The 15,029-nt window shown below is 45.2% G+C and overlaps 1 protein-coding gene across 2 annotated transcripts in view; it reads right to left on the minus strand.

Annotated features, from left to right (window-relative positions):
• The window catches only part of SHC4 (SHC adaptor protein 4), a 117,412-nt gene that overhangs the window by 14,590 nt on the left and 87,793 nt on the right, over positions 1-15,029 (minus strand). For both annotated transcript variants that reach the window (XM_079769816.1, XM_079769815.1), the window contains 3 exons: positions 11,060-11,183; positions 9,453-9,624; positions 7,348-7,408 (listed from right to left, as the gene is read on the minus strand). In XM_079769816.1, coding sequence (XP_079625942.1) covers positions 7,348-7,408; positions 9,453-9,624; positions 11,060-11,183 — 357 coding nt within the window. The remainder of the gene's footprint in view (positions 1-7,347; positions 7,409-9,452; positions 9,625-11,059; positions 11,184-15,029) is intronic.

Raw genomic sequence — 15,029 nt, forward strand, 5'->3', positions numbered from 1 at the left:
CGTGACCTGTTTCGGTGCCTTCCCCTTTTGGCTGCCTCCCTATCGCTCAGCTTCCCCAATCTCCCTAGGTGGTCGCTCTTGATATCCCCCTTTGTGGGCTGAGTGCAAAGTCTTGGTGTTGTTAAGCCTTGATTGCTGTTGGTACACTGGGAGGATGTGACCTCCGGCCCAATTGGCTGTGAGGATCAGCTGTGTCTATGCCGGGAGACAGCCCCATTCAACTAGACTTGCAAAATTGTAAAAGCCTCTGTGTTCAGCTTGGATGGGGCGGAGTTACAGGGCGGAGCCTACCGCCTTGGCTTCCTGTCAGCCCCGCCCTATGAGGTTCCTGTGTCCCTCCGTACTCCCAGCAAACACCTCTGAGAGAAAAGTGCCCTGGAGTTTCGCGCGCTGCCAAACAGTCTAGTCTCTCCCCCAATGAATCTGGATTCCCAGATTCTCTCCCGGAACTGGGTTTCCGTGTAGTCAGAATTGGGGCTCACCTCAGTCTGGCGCTTTTGTCTCCTTCCCTCCAGGGCGACTCAGCGGCACAGTCAACAGCCCATCCTCCGCGCACAATCCCCTGCGCGCCTCCGGTGCTCTGTTCTTCGCCGCCTCTCTGCATCTCTGCCCCACAGCCCAGCTTTCCCCAGTATGAGCCTGGCTTCCCCGGGTCTTTCCCGGAACTGGGGTTCAGTGCAGTTGGAACTAGGGATTCAGCACAGTCCGGAGCTTTTGTCTCCTTCCCGCTAGGGCAATCCAGCGGCACAGGCAACAGACCCTCCTCTGCGCGCATTCCCGTGCGCGGCTCCGGCGCAGCTCCTCTGTGTCTCCGTCCCACAGCTCAGACTCCCCCAGCATGAGCCCGGCTTCCCAGGGTTTCGCCGGGAAATGGGGTTCAGTGCAGTCGGAGCTGGGGTTCAGCACAATCTGGCGCTTTTATCTCCTTCCCGCCAGAGAACGCCAGCCAGGCCGTCAGCCGCCCCTTCCTCTCCGGCTCCGTCTTCCCCGCACGCTCGCGGGCTCGTGTCTCCGCCTGTGTCTCCATACCTCAAGCTTTTACGGCTTCTCTGATTTTCCTTGTGGTTTTCTTTTTCCTTCTAATTGTGGGCATTTCAGTCAGCCAGCTTTCCTGTGGTTCTGGATGATGTCCGTTTTGACTTTTAGTTGTGTTTTTGATATTGTTGTGCCCGGCTGTAGGTTAGGTGTTTAACCTATGCCGCCATCTTGGTTTCCCCCTCCAAAATGACCTTTTAAGAACTGAAAATCTCATCATATTTCTCAGAGGTTCAAAACCCTTTCATTCCTTCCATTGTATCTATAATAATAAAAGGGTAATATGCTAATTAGACCGGATGTCATTCTAGATGTCCTTCCTGACCAAGCCACGGCTGGAGGGAAGCCAGCCCCGGTCCTAGGTGCCTGCGGGCGGCCCAAGGGAAGCCAGCCCGGGTCCGGGTACTGGAGGGAAGCCAGTGCCAGCAGCTGGGGGAAGTAAGGCCTACTCTTGCACGAAGAGTCTTCAGATAAAACTCAAAGTCTTCAACAAGCCTGTGGCCCTACTCCTGGCCACCCAGCTTCCCTTGTAACCCCTCTTGTCCCGCCTGGGCTCACGTTGGCCTTCTTGCAGTATGATCCCCACTGCAAGGCCATCTTCTCTGATTGACATGCTCTTCTCTCCCCTTCCCCATCATCCTCATCCTTCAGGTGTCAGTTCAAACCTCACTTTCTCAAAAGACCTTCTCAGAATAGGCTCAGTCTCTGCTTTCCTAGCAGTCTGTACTTGGCCTTTGAAGTCCGTATCACAAGAGTAATACATTTTGTTGCTTACGTTATTATTTTTTAATGTGTGTACTGTCTCTAGACTGCATGTTCCATGAGGACAAGGTTCCTGTCTGTCTTGTTCACGGCTGCTACTCCTGCTCCTAGCACATGCCTGGCACATAAAATGCCATCAACAACAGTTACTGGATGAATGGATATTAGGACCACAGCTCATTACCTGATGGCCAGTTGTTCAAGCACTTTGTACCATCCAGATGGTTCTGTCTTGAGAATACCAGGATGGAATTTTTTTTGCTTTGCTATTGAAACCAGTACATTTATAGTTTTGGCCACGGGTGCCACGAGATCACCAAGATGCACATGAAGTGGTGGCAGTGGCATTCCATCGTCCCACCATAAAACAACATCAGTCCTTCTATTTTTTCAGTCATTAAGCCCCTCCCATGTGGCCCAAAAGGGACCAACTTCGTATTGGACTTCACATCTCATATAGGACTTCACATCACGGTGAAGTGCTACAATTGTTGTAATGCAAAGCATGGGAACCCAAGAGTGCACTGGCTCGGGGAAGCCCAACCAGAAGACAACAGCTCTTTTTTTTTCTTCTTCTTCTTTTTTTTTTTTTTTTTATTGTTTAGACAATAGCTCTTAATACCTGCTCCTCCTTTACACCTTGTCTATCGGCGTCACATATCACCTTGTGCCATGTCATATTCTACACATGGGCTACCCTGAGGGAGGAGTGGGATTTCTAGAGGGAGGGGTTGGCAAGGCACCTCATTTGTTTGCAGCACATGACAATTTGCATCTGCGTGGTTAAGTGGATTTATGAAGTGTGTTATCTCATTTAAACTAAACTTATTTTCACAAATAGTTAAGTGGCTAAAAGATCACTGCAAAGAAATCAAGAATTGAAGACTATTCTTCTTAGTACAAGCTCCTCCTTAGCTGCATTAGAGCTTATAAGAGTAATATAATTAGATGCAAAGTTTGATCTACCAAAAGTTAGAATTATTGAGATTTGAAATGTGAATTTATATCAATTTTATTGATCAGTAAATGATTTAAATGTATATTGGGCCTTGATATTATCTAATGATAGTATTCAGCCAATGTAATTAGCAAGACATTTTTAGAAAATGTTTATCATTAACTCTAACTTCGAAATTTGCTATTTTTGTGTATTTTATTATACATGTATAATATATTAGTATGCATGTCGATAACTTATACATGATTAAATTACCATTTATTTAGGAGTGCCTGCTCATAAAACTTTACTGAAAGTGGAATATGATCAAAAGTGTTTGCAAGCAGTGTGCTTCTGAATGAACAGGGACCTGACTTCAGATCCCTGTGTTATCTCTTACTATTTGTGTGGTGTGAGGCATGCCACTTAACCTCTCCAAGTATCAGTTTTCATATTTGTAAAATGGGGGTGCCTTGCTTAAAATATGGTTGTGAGGATTAAATGAAAGAATGTGGCCGAGACCCTCACTGAGCATAGAGCCTGCCTCCTAGTAGGCATTCAGTAAGAGGTTCCTATCAATGCTCAGTGTGTATTTATTCATTGATACTGGGTCTCTGCACACAGTGCTTAGTTCCTGCTGTAATAGCCACCCTATCCCTTTCTTTGTTTTTTAAAATATATTTTTATTGATTTCAGAGAGGAAGGTAGAGGGAGAGAGAGATAGAAACCTCAATGATGAGAGAGAATCATTGACTGGATGTCTCCTGCACACCCCCTACTAGGGATGGAGCCCACAACCCAGGCATGTGTCTTGACCGGGAATTGAACTGTGACTTCCTGATTCATAAGTCGATGCTTCACCACTGAGCCACGCTGGCTGGGCCCCATCCCTTTCTTGACCTAATTTCCATTTATCTTGTAAGATTCTGCTCTGAATCCACCTCCTTTAGGAAGGCTTCCGGTAAGTTCCTCCCTTCCTCAGGCTGGATAAGGAAGGTGCCACTCTCTGATACACTGAAGGCGTCTGCTTACTTGTCTGTCTTCCCCTTGAGACTACAAATTCCTTGAGTCCTTGAGGAGAGACTAGAATCCACTTATCTGTGTACCTTCTGCATCTTCAATGTCTGGTCGAAAGCAGATGCTCAAAAGAAAAATGTCTGTCAGCTGGATGAGCAGATGACTGAGTGTCGACCCAGGCTGACCCCACCATGATCTAAAGATCCAGAGCTGGCCTTCAGCAGAGTGCTGCTCGTCTGCCCCTCATGGAGCGCTGGCATGCGCTGACCACACCAAGTCTGCCATCCCACAGGCTGGCACAAAAACACCCATGTCCACACCCAGTCTTTCCTGAAAACTAACATTCCTTTTTTTTTTATTTCAAATGTGCCATTATATTTAAGTCAGCAATGTTGTCTTAAATTAAAAAAAAAAGATATTTCACCCTTTACCCAAATTTAAAATCTTTCTAGGAGAAGCGTGTGGTTGATGAGAGCTTACCCACACCTGCCAGCCGCTATGCAGGCCAAAAGTCCTTTGTGCCAAGTACGACTGAGAACCACCCAACCAGCCCAAGAGGAGGTTTCTGGCAGAATATACTAGTAAGTACACACATGGTGTGTACACTGTAAGTACCAACGTTTGTAAGTAGGGTTTGTGGGAATTTAACATCTTTTTTATTAAAAATATCAACATTCCCATTTTAAATTGAAGGTTGGGGAAACATTATCCTATTTTGCTAACTATTTCTTTCCATAAGGGAATTTATTATTAAGGATAGAGATATTTTATACATCTATAATATAAAAGGCTAAGCGACCGTCTGACCATCTGACTAGTCTGGAAATAAACACAATTAACTCCTTCAACAACCAGAAGCCTGTTGCAGTATTTATAATACACTGAGATTCAAGTTTTAAGTCAACATTTGAATAAATCAATGTCTTGGGAGGAAAAAGCCAAACCTTATTGAAAATATTTGTATAGGTGTCTCCCAAATGCTTATGTATGAATCTCTGGGAAAAACCATAAAAATGTCTATTTGCTATTCTGGTAACTGCTATTAATTTGCTCACTGGTCAAGAATTTCGGATCACTTTTTAAACATATGCCCAACGCAGGACCCAAGGTAGGAACACCTGATTCCCGTGTGCCTGTGAGTGAAAGGATACCAAGTTAGGGACGTCCTTCCTGTCACAATGGGAAGAACCACACCTGTCGTGGCCCCTGGAGCAGGGCTGACTCTTTCTAGCCCCATGGTCTCAGTGGCTAAGGTCTGGGGAGGGAGCTGCCTAGTGTTCTGGTTCCCACTGGAAGTAAGGAACCTGCTTTTTAAAAGAAACAATGTTGTAGCTCCGTGCTTGACCCACAGGACAGTAAAGAGGCATTGAGTGAATTGTTTAAGAAATCCTATATAATAAAATGATATGCTAAGTGTCCGGTCATCTGGTTGGCGGTTCAACCAATCAAAGTGTAATATGCTAATGATATGCTAAGGCTGCTCAACCAGTCACTATGACATGCACTGGCCACCAGGGGGAAGACAGTTGACTGGTAGACCAGTCACTATGATGTGCACTGACCACTAGGGAGCAGACGCTCCGACCAATAGGTTAGCTTGCTGCTGGGGTCCGGCTGATTGGGACTGAGCAAGACGGGCTGGACATGCCTTGGAGCCCTCCTGCAGTCCCTCCCCGGCTGGCCAACCTCCCGTGTTCCTCACCAGCCCCTATCGTGCACCGGTGGGGTCCCTCGGCCTGGCCTGTGCCCTCTCGCAATCTGGGACCCCTCGGGGGATGTCAGAGAGCCAGATTTGGCCCAACGGCAAAACGACCATTCGCTATGATGTGCACTGACCACCAGGGGGCAGACGCTCAACACAGGAGTTGCCCCCTGGTGGTCAGTGTGCTCCCACAGGGGGAGCACCACTCAGACAGAAGCCGGGCTCATGGATGGCAAGAGCCTCTCCCACCTCTGTGGCAGCACTAAGGATGTCCGACTGATGGCTTAGGTGGCCTAAGCCGTCAGTCGGACAACCCCCAAAAGTTCCTGGATTGTGAGAGGGCGCAGGCCAGGCTGAGCCGCCCCTCCCCACCAAGTACACAAATTTCGTGCACCGGGCCTCTAGTGAAGACTATACAATGAGATCAAGGCAGAGCATGGAGACAGTTCCAGGGAGCTTCAGCACATGTGGAAAATGGGGTCCTTAGGTGAGGGGTTTCCAGAGAAAGGGAAAGGAGGGAGGGAGGGAGCAATTATAGCTCACAGGGACCATAGTTTTATTTATTTTTAAATCTCCACCCGAGGATATTTTTCCCCATTGATTTTTAGAGAGAGTGGAAGGAATGGGGAGAGACAGAGAGAGAGAAACATCTATGTGAGAGAGACACATTGATCGGTTGCCTCCCGCACACACCGCAACCAGAGCCAGGGATGAAGCCTGCAACCGAGACACATGTCCTTGACCGGAATTGAACCTGAACCCTTCAGTCCATGGGCCGATGCTCTATCCACTGAGCCAAACTTGTTAAGGCAGGGAGCATAGTGTTAAAAAGACATTTACCATTCATCTAATTTGTTTTAGTCGGATCATTAAGAATTCACTTAAAAATTTAAATAACTTTAAAGAATAGCATGAAATTTTAATTTCTATCAAAAGAAGCCATGCTTTTGAAGAATTTTAATTACTGCATTACTCACTACTCCTAGTATTTTTGCAGGTTGGGGGAAGGTGGTAATCATAGCTATACCCCAAACCATAAATCCTCATGCTTTCCCCACTGCATAAAAATAATAAAATTAATAGATTACATTGGCATAATTCCATCAGAAATACCAAAGTATCCTTGGGAGTGACTACCTTCTACAGGGCAAGTTCCTGCTAATTTCCTTTGCGTCCCTACGTGTGGTCATCCAGCTCTGCCTTCCCCTGTATTGTTTTCACTGTCCTGTTATCTCCCCCTGTAAAGCTGCAAAACTTTCCTTCCCAAATGAACACATTAATGAATAAATACTTTCAACCATTTATAAGCATGAAACGACTATCTGTCAGTATACCTTGTTTTTATGAAAATAGTTTCCAATCTGAGAGTGGATGCCCTGCACCTGTGCTGCGGAAAAGCTACGCCCTATGTCAATAACCACAAGCAGTCATCAGACATTTAACGCCCTGGCAGGTCTGGGGTGGGTGGGACCCAGATCGGGACTCACGTTTCAGATTTCTCTTTGTTCCCTTTGCCAAGCAGAAATAAAGGTTTTCTCTAAATCCTGGTGGATTTGACAAGCACTCATTTTCACATTAGCCCATCCCTGATCTTTGAAGTGGGAGTCAGAGAAAGCACCTTTCCAGGGCGAGCCTTTGTGTCAGAGCAGTGAGAGGCTCCGTGAGACAGGAGGACAGTGCGATAGAGGGAGAAACACGAGCCTCCCGAGGGACCCGCATGCGGCCCCCCCCCCCCCCCGGGTCTCTCAGAACGCAGAAGCCTGTAGCCGAGGCAGAATGTGTTCCGTATATGCACCTGCCTTTCCCATCAAGTGTTACAGCAAGGTCCACACATGACCACGTGACATGAAAGGAGTAGGGAGAGTGGCCGGTGGGGAAGGGCGACTGTACCTACCGATTGCCCTGCTTTGCTCCAAACAGTTCTCGTAGACGCTGCTGCACTCGGAGTTCCCAGGCTGCAGGGACAAGACATCGTGAGACATTTAGCTTCGTAGCATCCCTTCCTGAACTTCCCCAAAATACACAAAGCAGGGAATAACACTCCCGGCAGACAACTTCACTTTCTGATACAGGAAGTGCCTGGCAGGTGAAAAAAGGAAACTGGGGTTTGGGGTGAGGAGTGTAGACTCCTTTCAGTGGTGCGTTGTTGGGGGCCGCAGAGATGGCGGTGAGGGTCATCACAGCTGCCACCACCAGGCACACCCTGAGGGACACTCCTTCTGCTGGGAGGTCACATTCCAGGACTCGGTCCAAGGCTCAGCGAGAAGGTGTGATTTCCAGGACACTTGTCTAAACACCGGCCACTTGGCAAGCCTCTATCGAACTGTGAATGGCAGGCTGCAGCCCTACTCTGCTGGGGCTGGTGCCAGGCTCGCTTTCATCCTTAAACATCTCGTGCTCGAATGGGATGGGACCCAGGGATGCCTTCAAGAAGGGGTGTCTGTGCTTCAGGAAGATAATCCAGCGGTTTCGTGCGGGAGCGTTTGGGGGCATGAAATTAGAGATAAAGAAGGGGCGTTCAGAATCATCTGGGCAAGTGAGGACTAGAACTAAGAAAGATGTGCTAGGAGTGGAAAAGGCTGGGTATATTCAAAAGACATAGAATCCTAGGTCTCTAAGATGAGTTGATATAGGGCTCAATGTGTGAGGAAAACAAAAAAACCTGTAGATTATTGAAAGAGTGGCAATGCCATTCTTTAACATGAGTAAATCAGTAGAGGACTCTGGATTGGAGTCCAGGAGAAAACGCTCAGTTCAGTCTTGATATAAACAAGCAACTTCATGCCTGTGGCATCACAGCCGAGAGAGGTAATAGCTGGAAGGAGAAGTTGGAGGACTACAAACACAGGTGTCAGGCCCCAGGGGAAATCGGGCCAGGGCAGTGCATTGGAGAGTGCCTTCCTGGTGGTGAGGCAGGGGCTTGGCTTCCCAGAGGAAGGGGATGCAAGAATACAAGACAGAAAAGAAAAGATGCAACTCACTTTGAAATGCATCAAAAATAAGATGGATGAATGGAGGATAGATGGCTACATAGGGTGACAGAGCAAATATAGAAAAATGTTAACTGTTGAATCTTGATGGTGAGTCTATGAGTGTTCACCGTATAAGTCTTTCAACTTTTCTGTATATTTGAAAATATTTATAATAAAAATTGGAAAGCCTGACAAAAGAAAGAAAACAGCAACTAGAGATGTGGGATCAGCATCACACAATGGAAATGTTTTAGAAGCTAACAGACGAGGTCTAAGAAAACACAAGGCAGCCAACAGGTATCAAATGCTGGAGACAAATTCAGAATACTGGAGAAGGAAGTAGGTTTAGCAATTAAACCATTGGTGGCTAAAAATAAATAAATAAATAAATAAATAAATAAATAAATAAATATTGGTGACTGCTGTAAAAGTACTTTCTCTCAACTTGTCAAGTGGAGTTCAGATCTTAAAAGTGTAGGTAAAGATAGTTGTGTGGTTTTTTTCCACAAGTTTGCGGGTAAAAGAAAGAGGAGGAGGTAGGACATTATTAGTTGTGTTGGAGGAGTCCAAGTTTCTGTGCAGACAGAAGGGAAGGAACCGGTAGACAGAGAGAGAATGCAGATGGTGACAGAGGCTGGTGACAGAACAAGGGCACAGAGTTGGTAGGATGGGTGGGTGGGATCAGGAGCCCCGGGGAAAGACTAGCTGTGGAGACGGTAACTAAGGAAGAGAGGCAAGGAGAATGTAGGAAGACTTGGAGACGGGGAAAGGGGACGTTGAAGATAGTGTGTTGGACTGCCCTGGGGTTCCCAGTGAAGTGAGATGTGAGGTCAGCTGCGGAGGCTGAGGTTGGGAATTGGAGTAAAAATGATCTACTCCAGGCCCTGTCAATGATTCACTCTCTGGCTCAGTACTGAGGAAGATGATACTTTCTCTAAATTAGCATTTGGAAACCCACAAATTAAACTCTCTAGTGATAAGGACAGAATCACTTTGCTAGTTCCAATCATAATAAAACGTTACTTACCAAATAGCACAACTTTTCACACCGTATGGGGCAGTAAGCCATCTGTTCTGTGGCTTGAACTCTGACCCGCACGTCTGAAACACCACCCATGGGTGGCTGCTTTCCTGGTATTTCATTGTAATACTCATGATCGTCTCTCTCCTCAGCATGGCCATCAATATGCACCTCCTCACTGTAAGGCAAAAAAGAATCCCCAAGAGGCTGGGCGGGAATTCAAATGCTGTAGGGGATGCAGAGGGGTCAGAACCACACAAATTATCCTGAAAAACACTGCATTCATGTTGTATGTTTACAGATGTGCTTAAGCCATGTCAAACATCTGGATGGAAGCAACCAGATGGCTGAGTTGTTTAGATTTCCGTGGATAATTAAAGTGGGACAAGCCAACCAAAGTGACAAGGGTGATGCTTTTGTGTCTCCCTCCCATGCCCAGGAATTAAAAAAATATATATGTAATATGTGAACTCCCTGAATGTAAGACATTTTTTGTCAATGGTATATAAAAATACAAAGTTTTCCCGGATACCTTTAGCATGCTTGGTACCATTTCACAAATGCTTTGCTCGAAGAAAATGTAGATATTGGGCAGAGGGCCTGCCCCAGTTTAGTAAACCAAGAGGAAAATAATTAAAAAGCTCCGGCCAGCTACCTTGTCTGCATAGGTCTGCAGGAGTATGTGGGATTCATAAATAAATATCAGAACCATATGTGGCAATAAGGTAGATTGATGTAAACATACATTGTTTTTTAAATTGAAACAGGGCAAGAAAACAAATGTACTTTTCTTCCAAACTGGAATTAGTACAAGTTTCTTATGAAAAAATAAATAAATCAAGTCCTTTTGGGTTGAGCCGATTCCACTGACAACACACACGGTTTTGTTGGGCTCATTACATGTCAACACAGTGACAGCACTAAGTCCGTAAGAGCTACCCTGGGAGAAATTCAACATCTGCACCTTCTGGTAACCACTTCTCCTTTGCTGCCCTCAACCACCTCATAAAAGGTGAGCTCCAAACCCAGTGTTTGTTGATACCCAAAATGACAAATTAGGGGGAAAGGTGTCCACATGCTTAGGATAGCCCAAGGGTTTTGTTTCTCAGGTGTGAATTCTGCAAGCCAGGGGCCTCACCACATTCCACCGGCCTGAACACGTTCAGCTTTCATTGCAGCCTTTCTGTGCCTGAGACAGAACAACCAGACCCTTGGGTCATGGTATATGTCACCCCAGCCACCATTTAGAGGTGACCTATTTGCACTGCAAACGAACAACCCAACAGCAATTCCTGCAATAGACATTTGACTCTTACTATTTTGCTCTTCTTTCTCAATGTATTTTGTTTTTACTGATATTTGGGGTTGAAATAAATCTGAGAAATCTGTTGATGTTTATTATTTTATGATGCTACTTAATTAATTCATAGTGTAGTGTAACATCAGAGAAACATGGCTGATCCCTTCTCACTTTTAGTTTCTTCTTTCATTTTGTTACAAACCAAGGAGGAATATCTGGACAAATATGAATGGAAGAAAAATGGAAAATGCCATATTCATTTTAAAATTAAACAAAATATAGTAAGTAAATAATTACAGAACTGTTGGCTGACCTTTCACAGGAAGTACTCAAAGAAGGATTTTTCAAATATTGTTTAAACCGGAGCTCAAAAGCCTGCCCTATGGTAGTTATGACATCTTGGGCCATTCCGTTGCGGCATTCCAATATGTGGCAGGCTGCAAAAGGATATACAAAAAAATTATAACCAATTTTCGATAAGAGAAGATTATATAAAGTCAAAATACTTCCAGAATATGACCTGGTAATTGAATAAACGGGAGGAGGTACAAGCTCTCTTCAGCTCTGAAGTGGTATAACAAGACCTCCTATTTCATACACATCCAGGAGCAGAAACACACATAGTCTATATCTAAATATCTCAAAACACAAATTTCGGTCTCGAGGTGGGTATTTTTGGGATAATCTTTGTAAAAGTAGGACAATTTTGACGAATACTCAAGGTCAGTGTTAGCTCTGGAATTCAATACAGGAAATGCTTAGGACAGCAGTCCGCAGGGAAGATGAGGTTTTCAGCCTTGTCCTGGCATGGGATGCTACAGAAGACTGACAAAAGGTAACTTTCCAAACCTCCCACCCCTCTCCCCGAAAAGAGATATGAACAACTAGTGAAGATAAGGCTTTAGAATACCCCCTCCTCTAGCCAACCCTTTGCCCGGTTGCTATCAGTGATGGTCCGGAATCCCCATCATTGAACCCTACGAAAAAAACTACCTCCAATAAGCATCAGAATCAAGATTTTGTGAAGATGGCATTATCAGAAGATATTACAAGTTGTAGTAGACACTTTCTCTGAGAAGCAGTTACTGGGAAGGGCTAGTTTTCACAAGCAAATTAGAGAAGCCAGTCGTGAAGGGGGCAGCTGTCAGAATGCCACCAACAAAGGAGCTGGTGTTCAGGGGCTGGAAATCACTCTCCCCTCCATCAGGAATGCCATCCTGGCCTCGGTGAGAGGTCGGTGCCAGGCTTAGGGTCTTGCAATAGGAAGGTTTCGTTGAATTGGAGGTTTCATAAGAATGGCTTAGAAAGAGTCCTGAGGATGACTTCAAGATAGAGGCAATGTCTCGTGAGAAATTTTTTAAGATATATATTGGTTTGTATAGCCTGAACAATTGAGGAAAAGCTTGATAACGGTTAAATAGGTACACGAATGTTGTAAAAACCCAGCTGTTCTCTGAGAACAGGAAAGGATTGAGTGCATGGGGAATCGGGTTAGATACTGGGGAAGCATCGTAGGTCCTGGGAACCCTAAAACCAACACTGGGAGAATGAGAGAATGACTAAAGGGGACATGGGAGGAGAGGAGAGATGCCTGACTTTATGGAAGTGCTTAACTGTGTTGACGTGGAAGCCGGGTTTGATGCTTTGCATTGTCTTGGACAGAATGTTGAATTTACTTAAAGTAAGAGGCAACTCATTCACCTCTGATTGAACTTGAAGAGCCTATAACAGTAGGTTATGGTAGAACCTACACTGGTGTTTCTTAGCCAAGCATTGATAATCATGTCAAGAAATGTCAGATGCTGCCCTAGCCGTTTCGGCTCAGTGGATAGAGCATCAGCCTGCGGACTAAAGGGTCCCGGGTTCGATTCTGGTCAAGGGCACATGCCCAGGTCGCGGGCTTGATCCCCAGTGGGGGGCATGCAGGAGGCAGCCGATCAATGATTCTCTCTCATCATTGATGTTTCTATCTCTCTTTCCCTCTCCCTTCCTCTCTTAAATCAATAAAAATATATTTTAAAAAAGACATGTCAGATAATTGTCATTTTAGATTAGTTTGACGTTTATTTAAAGGATTTATGTATTTGAATACTTTTGGAAGGGATGGGGGGCAGGGTGCTATTACAAAATCAAACAATGCTTAGATGTCAAAACCCCAAGAGTTATTGATCATTTCTTATAAAGTTGTCCCTTTCAAGAAGCAACCTGGATCCTGAAGTAGACTAGGAGCTAATTACGGTTTTGAAAACACAATTGAGAATATCTATAATTTTATATCCTTTCTACCAAAGGAAAGCGTTTGCTCTATCTTTAGACTGACATTTCATGACCCCTTCTTTTTCTCTACAGTATCTTCACATAGCGACCAATGCATAAGTGTTTCAAAAACATGTTTTGATGGAATAAATTCTGATTTTCCCGAATCACATAAATAATTCTACTGTGAGGAATTGTCTTCAATTTTATTAAAATAAGACCTACAATGAGCCCCAATAGTGGGGCAGGTCGTTCAAGCACTGACTGGTGCAAGTGACTGCATGGTCTTTGGGGAATGCTCTCCTCCTTCCTGGTCAGGCCTCATAGCCTCAAACCTACAAAGTGCCCTTGGAGATGTAGCCTCTAGCTGAGCAAAAAAAAAAAAAAAAATTTTACATTGTGATTTTTTTAAAAAAAAAAGACAATTCACTGGAATTTTTTTGTTTTTCACCCCATAAATTCTTGGTCCAAACACGAAGAAAAGATCAGAAATCATATGGAAATGGAGACAAAAATTTTTGTAATTTTATTTTTTTCTTAGAATCAAGGAGATATCTAGAGATAAACATGGGGAAGATAATGAGAGAGGCAGAAAATGCAAATATAAATGAACGAATGAATGAAAGGGAGAAGAAAGGAAGGGAGGGAAGGAGGAAGGAAGGAAGGAAAGGAGGGTAACTAAAGCGTGCCTCCCATGAGAGGAATGAGAGAACAAGGATGGTTAAAAGAACTCTATGAAAAGATTCAGATCCAAGTTCAGGTTCCAGTTACACTACGATCTGCGTGACCCCGAATAAGCTGCTCTACGGCAAGGGCCTCACCTGCCAAGGCAGGGCCCTGGGTGATCTCTGAAGTCCCTGCCGCTTTACAGGAATTGCACCCTTCCTGGGTGGCAGCCCCTTACACCCTCTGAGGAGCAGGGCCAGGCACGTGGGGGGCCCAGGAATGAATGCATCAACCAATCCCACCGCCGTCCTCCACCACCTCTCATATCCCGCTAATACGTTTCATTTCTCTCAGCTTTTCTCGTTCTGTTACGTTGAGGGTTTGGTCCTGTTCCCAGGCTGAGGCTACCAACCTAAGTGTCTGCTTCACTTTGGATAACCCTGCTACGGCCATATTACTGTTTTGAGAAGATTAAACAGAAAGAAAGAAAACCAGAGGTGCCTGTCTCCATGGAAGAAACAGCATTGGACCAACAGGCTGGCCTGGGCGAAGTCCGGTGCGGCCTCCGCGCTTCGTGGAACACACACGTCTTGGTGGCTGACAGGACGTGCTGCTCTGTGGATGTGGCCTTGGCTCTTTTTTAAGCTGGCCATGGGCCGGAGTAGGGATGGGCTTTAAATCACATACAGATATGCCCACTTCCCAGGGTGAGACAGGCCTCCAAAAGCTCAGGTAAGCGGCCAGTTTGGCCAAGAATTGCCCAGTCTTCAGCTAATGGAAGGAAGAAAGACAAGTCTGTAAAAAGTCCCAATTCCCAGAAAAGAATTTTCCAGTGATCTGATAACTTTGCTTGGAGGCCTGAGCTTTGATCTCCTTGACTGGAATCAGATGCAAACCTGTGTTCTTTTCACTCCACTGGCAGCCAGATAGACGCTGGGGTATCAGGTACTATATTAAGCAAAATTTAAAAGAATCTTAGGTTCATTTCCTTTTGTCTTTTACTTTGGGTTTCCTAATGAGATAGTCATGAACAAAAGGCTGACACTATTCTTCAAGGATAGCAGGTTATTCTTTACTGATTTATATTTGTTTTTAATACACTAGGTTTTGGGGGTTGTTTCGGGGGGGGGGGGGGGGGGGGGGCTTTTGTTGTTGTTACTAGAAAACAAGAAATTGAAAAGTGCAGCTTCTCAGATTAACCACCAGATGGTGCTGTGGGGTCGAAGCCTGGGGCCCACCATCTCTACGGAAGAAACGGGCCTGCAGAAGCAAGCCAGTCAGTCCATACTCAACTAATGTGAGCAGGGCAGTAGTGCATGTATTTTTGTAACTATAAACCTAAGTAAATGGGTTAAGTTAAG

This window comes from Cnephaeus nilssonii (genome assembly GCF_951640355.1).
Source record: "Cnephaeus nilssonii genome assembly, chromosome: 4".
Taxonomy (NCBI): domain Eukaryota; kingdom Metazoa; phylum Chordata; class Mammalia; order Chiroptera; family Vespertilionidae; genus Cnephaeus; species Cnephaeus nilssonii.